Here is a 24,851-nt window from a genome sequence, read left to right as displayed (position 1 = left end):
AAGGCTTAAAAAGAAAGAATTTATGATATGTTTATTTATAGTTACACATTTAAGAAGAAAAAGAGGTGCTTTTTATTCCTATCTAATGTGTTTTCATTTTTTAAATAGTCTTACTCCCAGTAAACAGCCATACCCTGTTCATACCCATGCTGCCTTTTGTTACTGGCTTTTACACGGGCTTCTGTTATTAAAACAAACATTGCCACTTTTACTGTCTCCTATCCATTGTAATACTGGGAAGAGTTTTTAACTCATTAATAGTCAAAATCCATGAAAGACTAGAGTACTATGGCAGTAAATTGCATTTAATTACTGCAAACAACAAGGAGTCAAGATACCATAGTTTAGTCTTCACTGTTAACTGTTACCTCTTTTGGTGAAGACGGCAATCTTAACAATTACTACTGGAAATCAGGAGATCTGTGCAAGTGCCTGTGAGTTCTGAAAAGCAGTCAGTTCCACAAACAAAGCCCACGCTGACCAGTGCAAACAGAAAGGTTTAGAAATTAATGAAAATATTATTGTTTCACATTTGTATTTCAAAACTTCTTCACCATGAAAAAATAAAAAAGGGAAAGAAAGAAAATTAAAAAAAAAAAAAAAAGGCAAAAAGAAAAAAAGGGGGGGAAAGAAAAAATGTTTTTCCTTGTGATTTCCTACACAGTTTTCTTATCCACATCCAACCAGGTATTTGGATTCCTGTGAATACAATTGTCTGTATCATTGAATTATGTTTTGCAGCATCCTTGCCAAGTATGATGCTTGTTTTCCATACGTTTTATTTTCAAGATGACTATCTGGTTTTCATTACTGATATTTTTCATATATTCATTGGGCTTAAAGGACCAGGGGGACCATTAGGTCATCTCATCTAGCCTTGTGTTTGTATGACAAGCCATTAAATGCCTTTCCATTACATGATTTCGAGCCCAACTGTTTATACTTGATTATAGCATGAGCTGCATTTGGTCAACCTGCTTTCCAGAAAGGCATCTGACTCTTGAGTACATGGACAATCTGCTGTTTTTCTTGGAAGCTTTTTCTACTGATAATTGTGATCCTCATTCTGAAAAATACATACTTCAGTTCGGCTATGAATTTACTGGTGTGTCACCAAAGAAATCTTATTACGCTTCTCACTGACATATTACAGAGTTTCTACTTACCCAGTATTTTCTGTATGTAAAGATACTTACAGGCTATAATTAGACCTCTCAATAAACAGAAGAAATTGAGCTCTTCAGGTCTTCCATTTTAAGGCATTTCTTCCAGCCTTAAGATTTCTCTACAGCCTGCGCACTCATCAATGTATTCTAATATACAGATATCTGAAATGTGTTCAGTGTTCCAGTGTTAAGTCTTCTCACTGTCATAAATATGCCAAGTGCTCTATACTCTGCTGCAATCTAACCACAACTGCATTTTTAGAGGATTGCTTGTTTAGTTACTTTATGTATTACCAACACGTAATTAACTCCCAGAACTAGCCAATACTTGTAATATTGTCAGTGGGACTTCCTGAGCATCTGAGTAAAACTTCTTTTTCCCAGACAGAGATACAAAGACAAGATGCAAGGGTTTAATTACACCCAAACTTTATTAACTTAGGTCAACTGGGAAATATCTGGGAATAAACTGATATAATGTAGATCACCACTCTTTCATCTGTCACTTTTGTGTTTGAGAACAGCCAGAAAATGCCATACCCCCCTCTGAACCTATTCTCACTCACTGCTAGAACTCATCATTCTTCCTCTCCAACAACTGCGTACTGCTTTCTTAAAAATTAGGTCCTGCAACTCCCCCATCTTCTTTAGAGGGCATCTTACCTTTAATCCATATCTAACTCAAATTCATTAAAGAACTGTATCCCAAAGAAAACAACAAACACAATTATCTGCTGAATTGTTTGAACTGCCCTCTTTGATCAACTAAACTGGTCCTTGAGCTGCTCTGGGAAAGATTTAAAAAATGGAAACAATCTACCAAGGAGAAAAACAATCCTTACCAATTCATTTCCAAAAGCACTGGTTTCACAGCAGATGCCCAAATCCTACAACAAAGACTAGGCTAGGAGAGGGGAACTATGAATTCTGATGTCAAAATTTGGCTGAAGCCAAAGGGACAGAACTTGGCAGAACTTTTGTATTCTTCCCCAGTGAGCATTTAGGTGATGCACAATACTTTCTGCCCCAATTCTAAACTGATGTACTATTTTTTACTATTAATTGTAAATCATATTTTAGTTACTTGTAACAGTTTTTGAGAACTTCAGCACAAGCAGCTACTTGAGTTTCCCATGTGGTTTCTTAGTGAAATAAGGAATCCTATGGTCACTTTTTGTATACACGATGTTGAAACTGTGCAATAATTATGAATATTAGTGAGTGTACTCTACCGATTCTGACATCAAGATATGAAATCAGAAAAATTCATGTAACTGTGCTGCCTTCCTTCTTTGCCAATCACTAAAGTCAACACACATCTCTGGTGAATTCGTTGAACAGACATCCTCTGGATATTTGTTAATGTTGCATCTAGTTAAGCTTCTTCCCCTTTAGAATTGGCATGTCATTATGCTCGTAGTCATAATTCTAATCCATTGTTCTGAATATCGGTATTTCAAATAATTATGATACTTGGAAATTTGTAGGGAGAAAGGAAACAAATGGGACAATAATGTAAGGCAAGTTCTGAAGAATACTTCCTCTTCTTTTTATGTCGACCTAAAACTAAAATAATTTTCAAGTACAGGCAAGAGTTGCAAGCAAGCAAGACTTCATATGGTCCACAGAGAACAAAGAAACAAAAAACTGCCATAATTACCCTAGTTAGAAAGCAAAGAAAATGATACCTTCTCATATAATGAAGTTGCTAGATTCATTGCTTCAGGGAGCAATGCAGAACAAACATAAATAGGGTTAAAAAAAAAAAAAAAAGACAACTAGACCACCAGTCCATCAGTGGACACTAAGCATGACTGTCTAAATTATTTCTCCAGCTCACAAAGTAGTTAAACTTCTGGTTGCCAAAGGTGGGAGGTTATCTGAAGGGAAGCATGATGCTTTACATGCCCTTTTTCTTTTCTTTTTTTCACTAGGCTCCTGCTACTGGCTGTTCATAGAGGCAAGATACTGAGCTAGATGAGCTTCTGGACTGGCTCCTCTCGTACGACTTCATATTAAATGACTCGGCATCTTCCCACATATATGGGCTGGTACACAGGATAGAATAAAAGCCAGTCAGGAGCACTCCAGTACAACAAACTTGCAGTTACTTTTGCATGCAAATTATTTCTTTGCTTAGATATATCTTTTTATTTACACTAGTGAAGAAACACAGATAAATGGCTACCAGCCACTTCATTTAATACTTGCATGCACAGCTTACGGTGCAGACAACGATTTCCCAGCAGCTCCTTTAACTAAGTGACAAGTATAACCAGCTGACTGTGATCAGCATTTTTATCAAATGTAGGATCCCTGGGCATTTCCTGATGCACTGCATACGGGACAAAATTCCATAATCCTCTTATCTCCATGTCTTCTAAAATAAATTTAATATCATCTATACATACTAAAACCACTGAGCTTTTTAATGTAAACATGCTTTTTTAAATAGCTGTCAGTCCTTACAAGCTTTCTTTGAAAAGACTCCACCAGAAATCACATCATGAAGTTTACTAGATCACATGATGTTATAAAACATTTTTAAAAGCTCAATTTTCTCTTCTAGGGAAACCACGAATTCAATAAAGGGCTGGAATAAAAGCAGACAATAGTTGTGTGCATGCAAATTAAATTAAAAGTATTTGTACATACAGTTTATTATTAATATTTTTAAGAGCTCACACATTCCTTTGAGACAACAAGAACAGTCAGGAAAAACCGATCTAAAGGTGGTCTAGTAACTAGAATGTCTGAACGTGTCACTATAAATAATATTTAATGGTACAAAACATGGAAGATTCCCAAAGTCCACAGTTCAAGAATGGATCATAAACTAATCTTAAGCATAAAAAATGAAGAACAACTATGCCTAGCAATATTAGTGTTGTTTTAGCAATATATTAGTGACAGGATACACCTCAGGTCACCTCAAATCTTGGAAGAGTTTGAATTTAAAGGAAAAATCTCCATGCCTTCATATTAGTAACAGTAGTATCAAATGCTATTGGAACCATCTGTAGCAGATTCCAAAACAATGCACTGCTGACCTGCAAACTTGCAAACTAATTAAGTACCCACACACTTTTACATAAGGTTTAATCAATTGTTCAGCACAACTGAATGTGTCACACACTGTGTATTTGAGGTATTACTACACCTTAATACTATCGGGAAGGCAAACTGAAGAGAGCTGTTATGTGTTGTACACTTCCAAAAGGCCAGGGAGAAAAGAAGTTGTGTGTCCCTGGAAATCATGAGGAGAAATCAAGCTGCTTGCAGGTGGTGAAGAGAGTATGGCGTTGTAGTTGCCTTACTTAGAAAATAACCCTGCCAGCCAAAAGCAACCATTTGCATATACTATCCATGACATAACCTGTCAAGTGAAAGAAATCCCTATATCATCGTTCGCTTATTTAAAAAAAAAAAATCCTTTTATGGATTTCGAGAAGTGAGATTCAGCGAGAAGCCACGTGCACTTGAATCATAGCAGGAGATGAAAACATTCTCTCTCTGCCTACCCTTGACAGACCATGCTCCTCTGCCAACACATCATACAAGCCGCTGTCACAGAAAACAGCAGCCATTACACCTAACACCAGATCTGTGTAAGACAATCAGAACTAAAACCGTAATCCTTGTGGCTTGTACTAACAGCACAGGACCTCAAGCTAAAAGCTGACACAAACTTTCATCTTCTGCAGATTAAACACTGTCAGGGCACACAAAATATACATTATTGTGTATCATGTGTAAGCACCAAGCCCTACAAAAAGAGCAGCAGCAGGCTAGAAAGATGTACTGGGGAAAGCATAAAGAGTTTTTTACTGTAATCTGTACTGTTTCATAGAACTATTACAATCGGATTATATCGATCCTGAATATAAATAGTCAGCTAAGAGTCCATCAATGCATATTTTTTCACACATGCATTGCTTTGCTCCTATTTAAGCTGAATTCATCCATCATTTTATTACCTATTTCATTAGGTCTCCTGATTAGTCAGCCATCATCTTCAATACCATCAACAGATTAGTATCATCAGAAAGTTTTATCCGCTCCCTTTTCATCGCCTTTTTCAGATTACCATATATGCTGAACAGTATAAAGTACAGAAAAGACCTTTGGAAGGCCAGTGACCACCCCACTTTGGAAACTAACTTTGTGTTTCTGATACTGAGGCAGTTTCAAGTGACTGGCTGGACATTATATGTAAACTATTTTTTCTTAATCTTACAAGACTATTCAATGCAAGCTTTTAGGATCATACCGTTTTCTCCTAGTGATCTTTTTCTATTGCTTTCCTTCATTTGATCCACACTTTCATCTGCTGATATTTGAGTTTGAGACAGATCATCTGATGTGTCTATCAAAGTAAATCCACAGCCTGAGAACCACTTTAAACTCCTCCTTAAACAAAGATTATCATTATTATTATTTTACCATGCTCTCATTTTCTCTGAGCACTATTTTTGTACCTGGATTGTCCTTTGACCCCAACAGGCTTCCTGCTCCTAGGAGTCTGATCAACTCAGTTTTAGACAGCTCCTGTTAGATGAGATAAATCCCATCCTCATTTCCAGTACAAGTGCAATTTTCAACTTAGCCACCATCATGCTTGTTCAGAAATCTGAGTTACACAGATGTGTGCTGTAGCAGCTCATAATCTGCTGGAGTTCAAACGAATGAATATAAAAAGGAAGAGAGACTGTATCAAGAGAATAACATTCACTTTACATTAGAAAGACAGAAAACACACATTTAAAATGTCTATGGCCCAAGACATGTGTGTGAAATTACTTTATTTTGATTGCTAGTACGTTTTATGACCAGACATGTGCCCCATGGTTTCTTGTGATCATTTAAAAGGTCATGAACCTCCCTCAGTTCATTTCCAATTAGAACACGACATATGTTCAGGGCACCTAAAATTGAAACAAGAGCAGGATGGACAATAACATCAGATACAAACTAAGAATAGCATTTGGAACATTCATTGTTAATTCTGAGTTATTGTTTTTCTTGTCTTTGAGTATTTCTGCATTCCAAACAATATTCTTCCTTGAGGCAGGGGAAGATTATTGGGCACATTACCAAAATGATTCTTATTGATCCTGTAAACTTGGCTTTTGCTCTAATACCTAAATAAATAATAAAAAAGGATTGCTTGAAAAGAATTAAGTGATCCTAGAAATTGCTATATGCATCTGAAGTGCAAAGACTATGCCTCTTGTGACTTCAAAAAATAAGCCTCTGGTGGGAAAAGAAGAGAACACGGAAGAGAAAGTAAGAATGGTATCGAGATGCACTCATCATCCACTTATAATGTTCTTTAGAGGAGGTGGTTTGACACAGAGAATAACCAACTAATGACAAGGAAAAAAAGACAAAGATATAAATGCATGGTTATGACACTGTAACAGAGCAATGGAAATTCCAAGAATATTTTAAAAATTCTATCTAGACTAAGAGTAGCATTTCAGAAAGTATGTTTTGATAAATCATCTCAGAGATGTATTTGGGTGAAGTTTCAGTCTTAGCAGGTCTCTATTAAGAGTTGCGGAGGAATAGGCAGCTAAACATGGATGGAAATCACATGTTCATTCTGAAAAAGGTCCTGATATAGATGCTGCATGAAGCTCAAACCAACATACCAGCACAAAAATCTCTGCCTTTGAAAGCGAAACAAGTGGGTATCAAGCAGAGATTGACACCAAAATCCAGAAGAGCTAGAATTGTTTCAGACGCAGCAAACAGTTTAGTGTCTCTAAGGCTCATGTCTAAGTCGGTCTTGACAATCCAATAACTACGTCATTTAAATAAACAAGTCTTCCTCGTGGCTACGTCCCTGCGTATGGACAGAACTGCCCGGATTTGGCTAGGGGTGCCCCTGTCCATGGTCCTGAACCCCAAGGCCGGGCGGGCAGCCACGAGGCCCTGCTCTGCGTGGGTACCTGACCAGGGTGCTGCAACAAGCAGCTGGGGACCTAGACAACAGACGGCTGTAGCAGATCAGTCACAGACCCATGGGACCATTTGCAGCTTTGTCTCCGAATTTTGGCAAATGTGTTAAAGGAAATGATACATCGGGTTGATTTAGCTGTCAGAAAGGATAACTGACCGATTTTATCATTCACAGAAGTCCCCGACAGAATCTGCCTGAGGGTTACTGGCATTTGAGAGTCCCACAAAATCACTTTCCCCCATTTAGAAATGGAAAAAACTTATGTTGTTAAACCAAAACTTTTCATGAGAACATAACAGACTACTCAGCATTTTAGTTGGTATGATTTCTAACTCCACAACGGATTTTCTGGTCCAAACAAAGAAAGCCCATAATAGTCCTAAAATTATAGCACTGTCCTGGGATGTGAACAAGAGAACTTCATACTCTTGCACAGCTTGCTTCAAAGAGGGACTTGACTTTTGAGTTCTCATATCACAAGCAAGGACCCAATCACAATTACAATTCCCTCCCTTTTTTTAGCCCTCTATCTTTATAGTCAAAGAGGACAGATTGGGAAGAAAGGGTCTTTGTTCTCTCAGCCAGATTTTGCTCTTTTATGGTTTCCTAAATGGTACCAACACATTGGTGTACTGGATAGCGTGGGACCTGAGCATCACGTAAATGGTATGGAATAAGGGGTGTGCTTGTTTTGGCTGTGATAGAGTTAATTTTCTTCATAGTAGCTAGTATGGGGCTATGTTTTGGATTTGTGCTGGAAACAGTGTTGATAACACAGGGATGTTTTCGTTACTGCTGAGCAGCACTTGCACAGAGTCAAGGCCTCTTCTGCCTCTCACCCCACCCCACCAACGAGCAGGCTGGGGGTGCGCAAGAAGCTGGGAGGGGACACGGCTGGGACAGCTGACCCCAACTGACCAAAGGGCTATTCCGTACCATATGACATCGTGCTCCGCATAGAAAGCTGGGGGAAGAAGAAGGAGGGGGAGGGGATGTTCGGAGTGATGGGGTTTGTCTTCCCAAGTAGCCGTTACACGTGATGAAGCCCTGCTCTCCTGGAGATGACTGAACGCCTGCCTGCCGATGGGAAGGAGTGAATGAATTCCTTGTTTTGCTTTGCTTGCGTGTGTGGCTTTTGCTTTACCTATGAAACTGTCTTTATCTCAACCCATGAGTTTTCTCACTTCTGCCCTTCCGATTCTCTCCCCCATCCCACCAGGGGGGAGTGAGCAAGTGGCTGCGTGGGGCTTAGTTGCCAGCTGGGGTTAAACCACAACACACGTGCATCCCTAAACATCAAGGTACTGCTCAGGGTATTGCTTTCTGTTTGAATGCTTCCCTTCCCCTAAAAGCTTATTTTAACATGATCATTTCAAATGTCTAGATCTGTCAACCCCTTTGCACAAACAGCTGTGGAGATCAAATGTACATCTACAGCAAGGTGACAAACCAGTTTCTGTAATAATATCTCTCAACTGTTCCCTATTCTGCATACAATTTTAGAGAGGATGAAGTGTCCCTATCCTTGAAGAAGTTGCATTTCACAAAGAAAGCATGATAACTTGTTATCTGATAATGAAGAGAATCTAATAAATATACTTTATACTAAAAATAGCAAAATCCATAATAGACTAACAAATTAATAATGAAAAATGTGTCTCCTTTTCAGATATCAGTCCTTCAGGCTGACTGTAGATGGGGGCTGGTCTTGATATCTCTACCACTGTTTCTTGAGGTGATCCAAAATTCTAGAAAATACACTGGACCCCTTCTTAACTGCCAGGGATTCTGACACGAAGTTTGAAATATTTTGTTTCCTGTACTGTCCTGTTTTAAGCAGGAATTCACATAAACTGCCCTGAAAGAAAAAAATATTTGTACCTTCCTTCCAAGCTTATCCTGTCTGGCTTTGGAATTCTTTTTAATTAAGTGGTACCTTATGCTGCAGGTACAGATGACAAATTTACTGCCTGAAATACCAGCGACAAGGCAACCAGGGCAGATGCTGAGCCCAGCACTGTCAAGCAGCATAGGTTTCAGCGCCTAAACTCCAGATGTAATTGCCTATCAAAATAAGTCATCACCACTGCACCCACTATTGTTAGTTCTCACACCGTTCCTCTCACCTTCTTTTAGTGTCCAATTTTGGAACATGCTTTGTGCTTAGAAGGACATTGAGTCCTTCTGGTTAGTTTATCAGTTTTAAGTGGTAGTAACCTGCATTGATTTTGTGTTGGAGGATGAGCTGAACAAACGATAATTTTCATTTCCTACACGAAAAGCACTGGTTCACAGAATGCCTGTACAAGTTTTAATACCTCTCTAGACAAAAAGATTTCTTTAAAAAATTTGCAAAAGCATAATAGGTGCACATCAAAACATTTGTTACTTTCTGTCTCTTTGCCAAGGGGTAACAAGAGATAACTAAGCACATTTCATGCCCATGCTACTCTATTTCCTCGCAGGGGAAAATATGCAGCACAAGTTATACGTGCAGTGAATTTGTGCTCCTGAAATGGGCACCCTGCAAGAGAATTCAGGCTGGCATGCTGAAGAACAGTCAATAGTGAAGTCTACATTAGAACAGCAAAACTAGTCTAATTTTTCATAGTAAAAAAATCTATTACTTCTCTTCTGTCAAAGTGTATTTGATATCAGTGGCTCCCACATACCAATTAACACCTCACTTCACTGAAGGTGAGAGCTATTTGTTGCTTTTGTACACCTGACTGGAAAAGAAGTCATTACATACATAACAGCCACTATAAAATTGATGACAATTTAGCAAATATCACATGAAAATGATAAAAATGAGAATAAAAATATTATTATGTACACATGTAGCTATAGTGAAGACAAAAGAAGATTTAAGAATGGCATCATTTTCTTCTTCTAGTAGGGTCAGTTTGTGATCTTACAGAAATTTTGTGCCTTATAAAAGAAAAAATATCAACAGCTACTTGCATATAGCAAGATCTTGTAACAAACTTTTCAGAATATAAAATCATGCTTTGATATCTCAGTATTTTCTATGTATTTTTACTTCTATTTTTTTCCCTTACCCAAGTCCAGAAACACAACACAATTTATTGCTTCCACTGAGTAAAGAAAAGGAAAAAAATGTGCTTTTGAATAACATAAGTAACGCAGAAAATGGGACACATTCTGGTGGGAAACCATGTCTGTTGCATAAATAAAATATATGCAGCTATAAATATAATATGTAATACTCATTCCAAACCATAGTCGCCTCTTAAGAAATAAACACTCAAGTCAAAGCAGGGTAACAGACTGGCAGAGCACTCCTGGCATTTGTCAGGAGCATTCGTCAGGCTGACAGTAATATTAACCACAAACCATTTCAGTTGCTTTGGTTTATCATTGTGTGACTGATGTTCAAAACAATGCCATAAGAAGCCGCTTAAATAAAGTGTTGGTTTAACCTATACACCGCAGTTCTTTAAATCTGTACTAACTGTGGACTTCTAGCTAATATATTAACAAAACTGTTACTCATATTTGACACTTAATACCTAACCTTAACTTGCAATTTCCAAAGAAAAAAAAAAAAAAGAAAAAAAATCCTTCATTTTGAATTTTCTTAGGCACCAAAAAAAGTAAAAATATTGACCTGACATCCTTGCTGCCAGACCAAAAATCTAAGTTTTCCTTTTCTTTATTCAGTGGCAGCACGAAATTGTGATGCATTTCTGGACATGGATTAGGAAAAGCAATGAAGTCAAAGACTGTTAAAAGACTGTTAAAACCATGTAAAAAGCTAAATGAAATATCTTGAAATATTTTTAAAACCTGTAGCAGCGCAAAAGGTAGCAGACATGCTACAATACATAGTTAGCACTTCTTTGGAAGCATTACCCCCAAGATAACAGTACTGCAATGAAAATATCACAATACACATCACATTCAAACACTTTCATAGTTGAATATTAGCAAGGTTTTTCAGACATTTGCCATGAATTCATCATCTGACACAAGTTTAACATTTAAACTACGTAGAGTTGATACTGCTAGAAATGCCTGAACAGTAACCAAAGCTTGCACTGCTGTATCTGAGACCGGTACGGCATACTTTCATTGTGTATATGGGAAGGACTGGCATTCATCCAGAACTGCAGTTACATTTTCAGAGATCAAGATGCACTGTCTGATCAACAGCATTTAACAGAACATAAAGGAAAATGCATGTTACATATCCATATATGTATAAATATTCACTATTCCCTACCAATAGGGGCAATTCTCTGCCGATCACCTGTTAAAGATTAAAAGCTCCCAAGAATATCATGTTACAGGCCTAAATAATATTAATGAAACGCCTTCTACTCATAATACAGCATGACTGACATCTAATATTGTAACAATTATTTCCTGTATTAAGTTCATAGTCTTCAAACGTATGATTGAGAAGGTTAAGTATAGATACAGATACAACCTAAGTAACGTCCACTTGGTAATGTCCCTAAGTAATGCCCTCTCTCAGCAACAGCAATGGAAAGATTCCCTCAGAACTTAGAGTATACTTAGTAATCCTCAAAGACTACTTTCACGAACAGAGAAATCCATATAACCAGTCACTGATAATAAAAAAACGGACAGAAAAAGAGCGGGTTTGCTCTCCAATTTCTTAATGGAGGCAAGAGTGGTACCTAATCTAAAATGAGGAAAAATTGCTCTACGCTAAGGCCTATTTCAGGGTGGAGGAAGAAAGACTAGGACTACAGCACTGACTGAATTGACTAGTTTACAAATTAAAATACAATTAAAAGGAGATGCCTCCAAAGCACAGCAGCTGGAGAATCCTCTTTTTGTCTTGAATGATTTTAGCAATGACACGATCTATGCAGAAGTGTCATTTAACAAAAGTTACTGGAAAATGAGGTTGCAAAAATCATGTCATAATCAAGGAAGTTATTAATGATTAATACATTTAATTTATGTACTAATTCAAGCTACACAGAGCTGATGTTACTAGCAAGTTTTCAATTTCACTGAAGTGTAATTCACAAGTGAAGTCTAGGTTGGTGATAGGTATTTTTAGTTGTAAACTACCTTCAGGTATTTTTTGGCCTGGGGATTATTAAGAAAGCATTTATTAAATTCCACAACAAGAAATTATTTTAAAATATTATTTACCTTTGAAAGATTTGTTAAAATATAAAATATGTGTAGGTTTACCCATGAATACGGATTTGTGTCAGTCAGACAGTCTGTGAAAGCATGAAGTTCATGACTTATTCAAATTAAATAACACTATTAGAAAATGTTACAATGACAGCACTGCATATATCTCTGCTTTGGACTTAAAAAGGTTATTCCTTTATCTTTTTTTGTACGTACATATACACACACAAAAGGTATGGTATAGTCTTTAAAATATGTATATATGTGGATATATATACACATATATACACGTATATATATCTGATGACTATACAATACCTTTTTTAAAGGTTAAAATACTAAATCTGTAATAAAAAAAAATTTTTTTAGAGATTTTCAGACCTGTGTTTAGCTTAATCAATTGCGAACTGAAAGCAAGAACTTTTAAAGACTGCCTTACTTCTTTGGGGATTTTTTTTTTTCTATCAAACTACCAATTTGTAGGTTTTTGTAAAAAACAAGCTATAATTAAAATAGATTCTTTATGTTTTCCACTAATTAACTATATTGCTCCATGTGCCAATCATTTCCATAACAGCTAGCTTTTAGAAAAAGATCCTGTTTGCTGATCAGTGCACTTCGTCTTTGCAGAGAAAATGAGAGATGTTTCGACTTTGTAAAATGAAATGTTCCTTTCTTGGAAAAGACTGAAAGAAAATAATCACATTCTTTAAACAGGCTGTATGATATTGCATCTGTGTATGTTTGTTTGGGAAAGTACCTTAGAAAAACAAGGCTACTCTGCCAGAAAGGAGCTGTTTGGAAAAGTTGCTAAAAACCGGCAATGTCTGCCTGACAAAGGACAACTGCATTACTTGAGCGTACCTGAAGGGGATACACAGAGGAAGTGAAAAAATAAAAGTTTGTACTTATGGGAATAAGGGCAATGATGTAAAAGTACTTAAAATATAATGGCATCACAAGCTTTGCTACTAAAAAAAGCACAATTCTCATCAGAAAAACAGAAAATTATTTGGCTAATTTTTAATCTTTAGCAGCCTCAGCATTCCTAGCTTCATTAAAATTTGAAATTAAATGTAATGCATATGCTCCAAGACCACCTTCCATTAACAATTATTAAACTGATACAATCAGAAGCAATACGAATACATCAATAATTCATTCTTCCAGAATCTGATCCCTATTATCAGAATATGAATATAGAACTGAAACACTGTTAATGGTTGTGCATTTAACATCAATGTATCAAACGCAGCAGAAAACATTAACAAGACTGAAAGCTACTGTGATAAATACTGGAGAGAAAAAAAGGTCTATCTGATGACAAATACCTTTGACAAATCCCTGAAGTTGCTCGGAAGGGTAAGGTCCAGCTCCTCTGATTCATAGTTGGTGATAACCCAAGGGAAGACAGGGTACTGATTTAAATCATTGTAAGTTCGACCTGACAAACAACAGTGAAAAAACCCCGCCATGAGTTAAGAGAGTTATATTTAACTAAAATACCAACCTTTAAAGATACAACAATATAACTTTACGAGCTTTTCAAAAGAACTGCCATTTATTTCAGATCTTTTATCATTTCAATATTCTACTTTGCTTTATTGAAGAGGATAATGAAAAAGTTCACAAATTGCAAGTAACATTGCATCCCATTTCACTTTAATTGTAAACTCTTTTGCATACAGTAAGAGTGACAGTTAAATCTATTCATTTTCCATGCATTTCTCCTTTTCTTGTTTATGTCACCTTGTCTTCTATTTCTTTAAAGTGAAACACTTCAAAAAAATGGAGAGGCAATGACTTTTGTTGATACTGAAAATTTAGGCAGTATTTTTACATACTTTATTAAATTCAATATGTGAAAGCAAAGTGAAGCAGCTCAGGATTTTAGATTAAGAAATTATGCAAGTAATAACCATTTCATCTAGAGAATTCACTTTGAGGGGAATTCTTCCTTCACCACTGACCACCTATGGATACGCCAACATTTACCAGAGCAGAAAATCTGTTCTGGTTTTAGGTTCACATGTGTACCTTCATGCATCTGTAAGATGGAAATAATATCCTTCTTCCAGTAAAAACAAAATATTCAATTAGAATAATCATATACTATACATATACCACATACTCTGGTTTATAATTTTAAAATGCGTAATTTTCACACAGATCCTATGTCTTTTTATGATATTGTTGCAGAAGCTCATTCATTCACATTGCCTCCAATCAGTACGTTCTCAGATTTTGTCTAGCCTGGTCTTAAAAGTCTCAAAGGACAGGTTTTTACTTCTTCCCCAGGAATATTATTTCACAACCCAATCTATCAGATTGTTAGAAAACATTTTCTAAAACTCCACCTAAGCTTTTCTTTCTCCAGTTTTCTTACACCATTCACTATTTTTCCATCCTGGTTTGCAGAATTTTTAAATGGTATAGTCAGAACCTTTCTTTCCCTCATCAGTTGGTTATGTTGCACATTATCGCTTATTCAGGATTAAGGCTACTTACATGACACTGTGATGTCTATCTTTATTTGTTTCAAATCGATAGCCATCATGACAATCTTTTAACTTCCCATCATGGGCAATTAAACTTTCCCTTTTTCCATAATGTTATCTTGTTGTTCCTTCTAACCTCAAACACCAAGTAGGTGAGAATTCACTTTATTATTTCAATAATATATTAAAGCTGGAAAGGATCATTCACTAGAGCCACAGAAAACAGTGTCATGATCTTGTCTCATTCCACTTTGGCAGTAAGGAAGCAAGCCGATCTACCCCCACTTTTATAAAATCTGCCAGCATCCTGGCATCTCTGACTTAATGACTGATTACTGAAACTAGCAAAACTGACCATTTGTATAAAATGTAATTAGCGCGAGCAGAGGCATTTGTTATTTTAATTGTGTTAGCAAGAGCCAAGTCTGAAAGGGAATTAACGGACCTTTCGACACTATCAATACCAAAGAAAAGAGCTGAAAATTGAGAAATTTTGTAAGTTGCTCTGAGAACAAAATACGTTTGAAAATAAAAGAGAGGCCATGAGACCTAACAATTAGCCTCCATTTACTAAACTGAAGTCAAGTTGCTTAGAAGCTAATGGGGTAAGATGGGTTAAATGAAATATAGCTTAGCATTTACAGAATGAAGGGTTAGGACAACCATACAGGGGTATGACTTAGGATTTGGGAATGGATGAATGGTGTCCTGGCACAGCAGCGCTGGTGATCCAGGCAGTACACTCTTTTCCGAGATGAACCATCTTTTAACAGTATTATTTATTGGCTCCAGGAATATCCTGCTCCCCAGCTGAGACTTCCCAGAGCATTCCAGCCCTACAGAGAACTTGTTGCATCAGCGGTATGTAGGGAGGATAGTACTTATGAATACTAAAACTTAGAATACTAAAGAATAAAGAAGTTACTATTTCTGAGACTCTCCTAAAGAGTATACTGTCGTCCCACAACAGTCAAGATATTCTGACTTTAGAGATATATTTTAAGTGCAGTTCAGTACAGCATTATGAATTGCATGCCTCTCTATTCTTACATAAACATAAAAATTATTATGAATGAAGTACATTCAGGAGGATTTTGTGAAGTTGTTCTTCAGGAGCAAATTGCGCATCACATAGAAAAAGTTATTTATTAAAAGGGCAAAATCTAGTAGTGTCCCATGTCTGGTGAGACTGTGCCACCATTAGCTCCTTTTCTGAGTCATTATGGTAATTTGCGTTACCTGCTATAGTGTTTAGAAACATCAGGTATTCAAAGTTGGAAATTTCTCGGTGTTGCCATCGCTGGGTCATATTGGAAGCTCTGAAAATCTGTCGTGGACTAGCCAAAGAAATGCGTCTGGAAAAGAAAAAAATCAGAAAAAATAATGAGAAAACCTGGTGGATCTTCCTTTTTACCTATCTGAATTTTAGTAGCAGTTGTACATATTCTTTTTATTAGTTCTATGCTCGATTTCTCTGGAGATCAAATTGCTATTTTGAATACTTGAAGTTCATTTTTAAAGTTTTATAATCTAATAAGAACAAAAGACTTAAAACATCAGACAGCTGGATATGTCAAGATTTGAAAGGTTTCAAACAGAAACCTTTACAGCTGTGCAAATTCAGCTGCTCCATGAAGGCTTGATGTATTACAGAAATATGTTACTAGTGATTTAGAGAGATGGCAGACCATTAAATAAGAAAATTACACGACTTTTAGAATTTCACATAAGAATAAAGTCATCTTTTAGGAGAGGTTTTTAAATCCCTCAAGAACAAAGGAAAACAATGATAAGATGATAGAACTTCATTATGAAGTCCATCCTCTTGAGATTTAAATTCTGGGCAGTGTTGGGGAGTTAGTCATAAATAACTCAATTAAACTTTCAGAATTTGATGCCAGATTTCCTAATGTTTGTGAAAGAAGACTATAGAGTCATTCCTTGGAGTGATAAATCAAGCAGAGAAGAGCTTATCATAAAATTCCCAAGACTGTTTTGTTCATAATAAAAACATCTGTAAATACCAGAACCACATCATTTGCAGGGGGGAATCTAAATATAGTTTTAGTTAACAAATCTTTACAAGTATTGGTAAACAATTAAAGAAAACAGTTACAGTAACTGAATATTTTTTTATTTTAATAAACTGCATTATATTGTAAACAAATTTATCAGTATAAATGGATGTGAAATTTTGAACAAATGTGTCTATACTTTCATGTATATTTAAAAATTTTCACACATAATTTGCTTCTGTAAATAGAAATCCTTAGTTCTTACAGAGCGGCTATAATTGCAATTCAAGAGAATTTTTTTCTGGATTTGATAAAAAAGAAAAAGGTAAACTACAAAACACAACAGAAAACATCCCCAACTATTTTAATGCCATTTCTGTGCACAGAAATCTTTAAAAAATAAAAATTTAAAGTAACAACAATCAAGATACTCCTTAAGGGTTGCTGTTTCTTCTAAAAAATTTAGAATTTAATCTACTTAAAAATAGTTTATAATTCCTTAAAATACAAGTGGTAACCAATCCAACTAGAGATGGGGTATACCTCAAAAACTTCTATTCCCATCAGCCTCAGTGAACATTAAATTGTGCTGCTGTGTTTCATCCAGAGCATATCTGGTAATCAAGCCCTAATTTTCTGCTAAAAACGACGTAGCAAATTGCATCGTATTCTTCAGTTTTAGGACCCAAACACACAGCCTGACATTGTAATGCTAACTTCTCACTATGTAAAATTTGAACACTGTCCTCCAGAGCTAAAAGACAAGCACACCATACCAACCCTTCACATGCTGTTCAGCTTATATTGTTCTACACATTCTGAACAATCATTTTCATCTACGTTTAAATACTACAGAGGATTCAAGGATGTTACAGTCAAGCTAATATAATTGAACACTGCCATAAAAGCTAATCAGTCCTACAACCAGTCTTAAATCAGTCTTAAATTTTAGTGAGTTGGCAAGCATAAAGAAACCTATTTTCCTTAAGTAGGGTAAGTGATTGAGTCTCACGGCCAAAAAGAAGCTATATTCCCTATAACATACAGAAATCACAAAAAATCTCACATCCAAAATTTGGATTTATTATACAAACACATTGCAAATAGCATGCAGAAGTGATAGGCTGAGGACGTGCATGTTTTGTAAACCAGTAGGTGTAAACGCTTCAAACAATGTAGGCTGGTTTGATGAAAAAAGAACTCTTAGAACTGACAGATAAATTAACTCAAATTGTAAAATACCTGGTCTGGGGTAGTCCAAAGATAGTACCAATGCCAACCCGAGGTAGACAGTTAACCACTTTCTTTACTGTTGCTTGGTCAGGAAAGTTGAACATGACACCCACTGTGAACACAAGAGTTGAAATATGACATGCTTTTACACCTTTTATGTTAGGCTTTCTGGCCCAATAAAATTTAACCCTAAGCTTTGGTGTTGAACAGGTAAAAGATTAGATGTGTTTCCTTCAGGTTAATATAGATACATGTTTTTATAATTTCCAGAACTGCTTTTATTTACCGCTAACAGGAATTTCAAGAGAAGTTGTCAAAAGTCTGACAAGGTCTATATTTGTTTTCCTTTCAGAATAGAAGTGAAACCTATATGCACAGATTGACTGTCTAGAACCGGTAAAAAAAAAAGTTTCTATATTAATTAGAATACACATTTACTAGTTTACTTTCTAGATATTTTCAAGATATATTCTTCAAAATATTGTCTTCATATTTTCTTTGAAACACTGAATGACACTTATGAAATAGCAACCTAAAAATCTAAATAACAATCTAATTATGGTATCACTAGTGGATATTTATGACTTCACAGAGTACAACTACGGGCTCCAAAATAGGAAAGCGTTTATGCACATGATTAATATTCTGTCGGACAATATGCACTTCAGATACACGCAACAATGCTCTCTGAGATGTGTCTGAATACTTACCAGCCACGTTCAAGATTAGAGACCATTTTAAGTTCAAACAAAAACTTTTTGACTAGCATACTAACTGCATAAACCACATTAACCTGTGAAACATTTACTGATTTCAGGACAACAACGTTTCATATCATTACCAAAAAAATGTTTTACATTTTAAAAGTGTCATCTTAAGACCAACTTTATTTGGTGTCTTTGCATACAGTTTTCAAAATTTGTTTTTCAAAATTTCATTATCAGTATAAAAGCACTAAAAGTACCTGAAGAATCTTAGTTTAAACCGCAAAGACGTCATACAACCTGGTTTAAAATAAAATTTAGGGGGAGAAAATAGCAAAAGGAAGTTCTCCAAGTGTCAACGCACTGTATTTTGAGTGACTTGTTACAGTACATATGTGTGTCTGAAAAAGGAACTGAGGAAAGAGGAGAGTGAAGAAAAGGTTCATAAACAAGGTAAGTCTACATTTATTTCTTAGAGTTGCACTAGGGTCTAAACGAAAGAAATTACTACTAGAAATAAAGCACGAAGGTATACCAGCCACTGGTCTAATCCGGTAGTGAAGTTCTTTCATTGTGTTGTTTTTGGTGTGCATAACTAACAACTATTAACCCTCCAAAGGGACAAAAAATAACCCTTCATGCATAACAGATCAGAAGCAGGTATGCCTTAAGCAAGTGTTTCCAGAGAATGCCAAACAAACATGTGACTACAAATGAAAGTGAGGCATTGCTAATTCCCAGTTATCACGTTTGATCATAATTCCTCATTGAAAAAAAAAGAATGAAGAGGAGAAACTAAATTACAAAAATATACTACCTTAAATACCGAGACACTTAATCCAAGCCCTTCTGCTATCTACACAAATCCATACCAAAAAACCACACGACTAAACAGCCAAACAGAATGCGCTTGTCCCCAGATCAACACTTGCCATTCCCCTGAACTCACAGTACCTCTGTTTGCCATGAATATCTCCAGTGCTGTATTTTGCAAAAGATAACGTCGGGAAAAGACAGATCGAATCTCTGAAAAGAGCCATTTTCCATGCAGTCCTTCTGTATATGCCAGAATCTAGTAGAAAGAGACAGAGAGAGAATGTTTAAATATGTTGTCAGTATAGGTAATATCTTGTAAAAGAGAAACTATTTGACCCACAAACACGGATTCTGCTAATTACATGCAAAACCTGCAGCAAAATTAAAATAGGCTCAAACTTCAAATCATGCTATGAACGTATAATGGATTTTTTTAAGTCCTAAATTCAACTACTCCTGTCAAGGATTTTAAAAATTTGCTTGTATTTTTTCCTTTAAAGACAACTGCCGAATTTCCATAACCAAGGGAGTTCAGAAACACTATGAAATGCTTGGCACTTCAGCAAAGCATAAAAACATATCCTGAAATGTATTACTAGTGCCATTAGATGTATCTGCACTCACTTTAGCGTTGTAATAACAGGCCTGTAACGAATAAGCAAGAAAAAAAATGTCTTTGAAGAAAAAAATGTTCCTTACATTTATCGTTAAGGCAACATTCATTAATTCTGGAACTATAAGGTTGGCTGTATAAGAGGTTAAGTATCATTTTGTCAGCTAAGGTTAAACACAAACCTGCAAATGAACTCAGCATAATCTCTCTATGGAGTAAGCGGTTGTCAAAGTAACTTGTTACAATTCCTGTCATCCCATCTGACAGACACAGATGCTTAGTCTGCCTTCACAATTCAAACTAATCCCATTTTCAGACCTCAGCCACTTTGTTTCTTTGTTGCTTCACTCTTTCCTTTTCATTTCAAAGCTTAACTATCTAAGTGTTAAGGGACAGCAAGATTGGACACTTCTCTGCCTCAGATTAACAAATCATAAGCAAAGGAAAAGCTGAGATTTGTCAATTTTAGCAAACACAAAAGCACTTACCAGAAATCCATCACAGAAAAGGAGATTCAGATATAATCCTAGTTAACATCACTCTTACTACAATTTCACTTGAGCAATATATTGTGTATAAAAAAGAAAAAGTGAAATTCAAGCCTTTAACATAACAAAGACTGTTAATGAACCCAATCATCTGTTTACAGATTTTTAACAAAGGAGGATTTTGCCTCACATATAGCATATATTCACAAATAACCTGAATTTTTGTAGCACAGAGAGCAGAGATACCATTATAAAAGCACTACACAATACAGTATAACATAGTGTACCACCTTTGTGAATTAAAAGCAAACAAGACTGGCAAGCTAAAAGCAGATAGCACAGAAGATCAGAACTTACAAAGCAAACCATCTCCCACACCTTCTTTCTTTTTACTTAATCCTTCATCTTCCCCTCAATACAAGTGCCACAGACAACTTCTCTCCCAACACCCCCCCACACACAGAAAGAGAAGGAAAAAATGAATAATTATTCCCATACAAAATTCTAGATGAAAGGACCAGAGATTGGCAATGGTTGCTAATCATTTCTGGAACCGGGGAACTAACAGAGTTGGGCCACGCTGTCTCTCTTCATACCACATCCATAACCCATCCACACTAATTGGCAGATTTGTATAATTCTATGGTGCTATTCAGAACCACCGCGGTTGCCTTTTGTCACATGCATATAAATATCCTTTAAAGAGCACAACATCAAAAGAGGTAACAAAGGAGACAGAGTTGCAGTGCTTGTGTACAAAAATCTCTTAGTACTATTGCTGGTATTCATCCATCTTACGGTCTTTCAATTGGAGCTTATAATTTCAATTATTATTTTTTGAGCCAGACAGGAATGTGATGACCTCCGCTTTTCTGTAGTAACAACTAAACCACAACAGCCTGCTTGTCACTATCAGTCTGCGCACTGCAAATTCAAACACTTACTACATAAATACTGTGAGTAAAATCAGCAAGTTAAATAATTATTGCTTTGACCTGGTGAAGCAAGCATTTTTTGTGACAGTGGAAACCCTGCACGTGGCCAAAAGCTTGCTGCATGCAACTTCTTCAAAACTGGAAGGAAAAGCACCGGCTTGAAAACAGCGGAGGTGGTTTACACTGCGCACCTTGTACAGCCATGATAAAGTTATTGAATTCAGTATAACAGGATTTACAGCAGAAACTGGAACTGCACTGCAGAAACACTGCGAGTGACCGCTATAACAATTCTTTAAACCACTCATTAACCGAAGTTATCAGGAGTGAGCAGCAGCTGAGGCCTAGCTGAGCAAGGCCTTCATTTCGAGTTGGAATAGTGTCTGCCTGGTCTGCAGCTTCACTTCAAAGTCTCTGGAGTTCAATTAAAACTGGATTAGGTGGAAGCAGACCTTCTTTGGGACACTCTGTTCTCTGAAACTCCAGGCACACTGACAGCACCCTAGACAGAGGTCTAGCCCGCCAATGAACCAGTTGCTATGGCAACTGCATCATTACCACTGCTCAGCGCTCATCACACCACCTATAGTAGATGAAAGGTCCAGAAGACAAACACGTTTCTTTCATGGGTATTACTAAGTATTCCTTAGGAAAATCCAGTTCAACCTTTCATTCCCTGTCAAATACGTGATTTTATTAATATAGCCTCCTAGTTGCAGAAACTGACTTGTACTCCAAATTAAATTCAGCATTTTTATTCTGGCAAAGGGATTTTTTAAAATTTTTTTAATCAGTGTTACCGCTTCTGATATTATCAGAATTACAACTTTCAAAAACTATTTTTGTATTTGCCTGTTTTCACGCATAAGCCACGCAACACAGAATTCTACTTCAGAATTTAAGAACAACTATCTTCTTTATAATATTGTAGAATATGTTGACTTTAAAAATGACTCATTTATTTCTGTCTTTTGTCACCACCCGTTTTGGAGCAACTTGTGGAGCAAAAACTAATGAGGGTGTACCATCTAATTTAATCTGCACAAGTAGTAGCATCTTCCCCACATGTAGAAGTATTCGTAGAACTTCAGTTGATTCAACACATCAGACTGAAGTTCTACTACTACACTTTTCATTTATTACTGCACTTTTCATTTATTATTGCACTTTTCATTTATTAAAAAGATACTGCACCTTACAGGAGGAAAGACAATTTATATACAGTTTACCGTTTCATTTAAAAATACTTAAAATAAACAAATGAGCCAATTGTAAAGTTCTACAGTTCCAAAAATCTCATTAGAGAAACTGTTCTGTGATTAGACTTCGGCAACACCAGATGAACAGATGGCATGACAACACTACCAAAAATACAAAATTACTTTCACCTTTGCATGAAGTTCCTTCTTTACTTCAAGTAATAGAAATTAATTAAGGTCTAAACCTTGGAAGGTTTCTTCCGTGGCTGGAAGAAACTCCCCAAGAAACTAGTAAGTAAAGAATCCCCAGCTTCAATTTCCACTTCGAGGAGATTCTGAAATCAGAGTTGCATGACAACTCGGGTAGCATAGCGCTGATCGTGAATTAAGATCATACCTAAAGAAGTCCTCTCATTAAAACACTCACTTAGAAGTTATTCTGTCATTTTACAGTTTTGAAAACAAATGCCCCACCCCACCTTTTCTTCAAAACCCTCCCTGAATGTTGATCATAAACAACGTCTCTCATAAAAGATCACATGCAATAATTAAAAGATACCATCGCTACAGCTGCCTCCTGAATTAGAGAAGTAATATTTTACTGAAGACTAAACGAACATTTTGCTTTACCTTTTAAGCAAGCCAATCAGCTAATATATTTTATTTCATTTTAGAGAAAAGTACTATTGATCTTGAAAATGTGAATAGGCTAGAAGTAATTAAGTCTGTAAATTGGTTATAGAACTGAAACAGTAATTGAATAATTATATTACTTTAATGTGCTAGCCAATGTAACTGCCACAAGTAAAATAAAAACTGAATAGCTTATTTAAAAAGCTGATGCATATTTGTGTATTTCCGAAAAAAGTTATCGTGCCAGACAAAAAAAAAAAAACACACAAGAAAAAAAAATTTTAAAAAAAACCCCAACATTTAATTTGCATTTAAATTTGATTGCAGTTGAGAGATAAAATCCATAAATACATTCCTCTAGCAGCATTCTCTATCATTTGGGGTCATTTTTGTTCAGGAAGGCAAAATTACAGCACTTAGAGGTTACAAAACCTGACTCTCAGTTCGTGAGGAACCTGGATCTCCACCACAATCTCAGCCCTGCAGCCGAGGAGGCTCAGAACCTATTGTCCAGGTACTATTTAGTTCCTGGCAGCAGGATTCACAGTGAAAGGGTCTTACTCTGCTCTTTGTTTAAATACGTCCAAGTACAACTAAACTAATAGGGAATTAGATCAGATTATTAATAATTTTAAATATCCAAATGCTCTTAAATAAATCACAGTGCTTATTAGTTTATTTTCTATTTCTCAAGAGAACAACGAATAAGATGTTAATTTTAAATCTCAGATATTTATACAATCAGCCACTGAAATCCACAGGCAAACAGTAGTCGTCTCCCATCGAGTCCCTCCTGTGAGCACGCACAGTCTGCTATACAATCCTCCTCAGCATTTTCATGGGTGACAAACTCAATTAAACATATTCATTACTTTAATGTTCCACTAGACAGTTTTACCCAGCATAAAAAAATTAAATAAATAAATAAATACTCTGTGACCTTTGTATCGATCAGAGCAAAATGGCTTATGCCTGGGTGTGGGTGGTGAAGGGACTGGGGAGGGGGGACTCTTATGTTTTCTCTTCCAATTACTGGAGGAGATGATAAAACCACAGCAAATGATGTATCAGCTCATTTTATCTTATCGCTTTGGGGCTAGGTGACAATGAAGTTCATATTTCACTGGTTCCCATTGAAGATTGTGAAAATTACTTGCCCTTATGACCTGAAATTTCACTGGAAGACAGAAATTTCTCTTCTGCAAAGTAATGCAATTTTTCAGATGTCAACCTTTAGCCCAGCTTTAAAAATTAATTTCATTTATATTAACCAATGATATTGATATTTTCACAGAATGCTCTTTGATACATGAACCACCGACTAGCAAATTGATGTGCTCTAGAAGGATAAAACTATTTTATCTGAAGCTGCTGGGAACAGACAGATTTACCACAACCTGATACTCCTGTTTCACTGTATACTATTTATACCAGCTTCATATAC

The 24,851-nt window shown here is 36.1% G+C and overlaps 1 protein-coding gene across 5 annotated transcripts in view; it reads right to left on the bottom strand.

The window, feature by feature from the left end:
- LRBA (LPS responsive beige-like anchor protein) overlaps positions 1-24,851 on the bottom strand; it is a 415,388-nt gene that overhangs the window by 119,328 nt on the left and 271,209 nt on the right. For all 5 annotated transcript variants that reach the window (XM_087736323.1, XM_087736322.1, XM_087736324.1 and 2 more), the window contains 4 exons: positions 19,678-19,795; positions 18,029-18,131; positions 16,011-16,126; positions 13,605-13,717 (listed from right to left, as the gene is read on the bottom strand). In XM_087736323.1, coding sequence (XP_087592449.1) covers positions 13,605-13,717; positions 16,011-16,126; positions 18,029-18,131; positions 19,678-19,795 — 450 coding nt within the window. The remainder of the gene's footprint in view (positions 1-13,604; positions 13,718-16,010; positions 16,127-18,028; positions 18,132-19,677; positions 19,796-24,851) is intronic.

Source organism: Nipponia nippon, unplaced genomic scaffold, assembly GCF_047370975.1.
Source record: "Nipponia nippon isolate SJK-2023a ecotype South Korea unplaced genomic scaffold, ASM4737097v1 scaffold_6, whole genome shotgun sequence".
Taxonomy (NCBI): Eukaryota; Metazoa; Chordata; class Aves; order Pelecaniformes; family Threskiornithidae; genus Nipponia; species Nipponia nippon.
The sequence above is the reverse complement of the archived record's forward strand: the minus strand, read 5'-3'. Positions and strand labels throughout refer to the sequence as shown.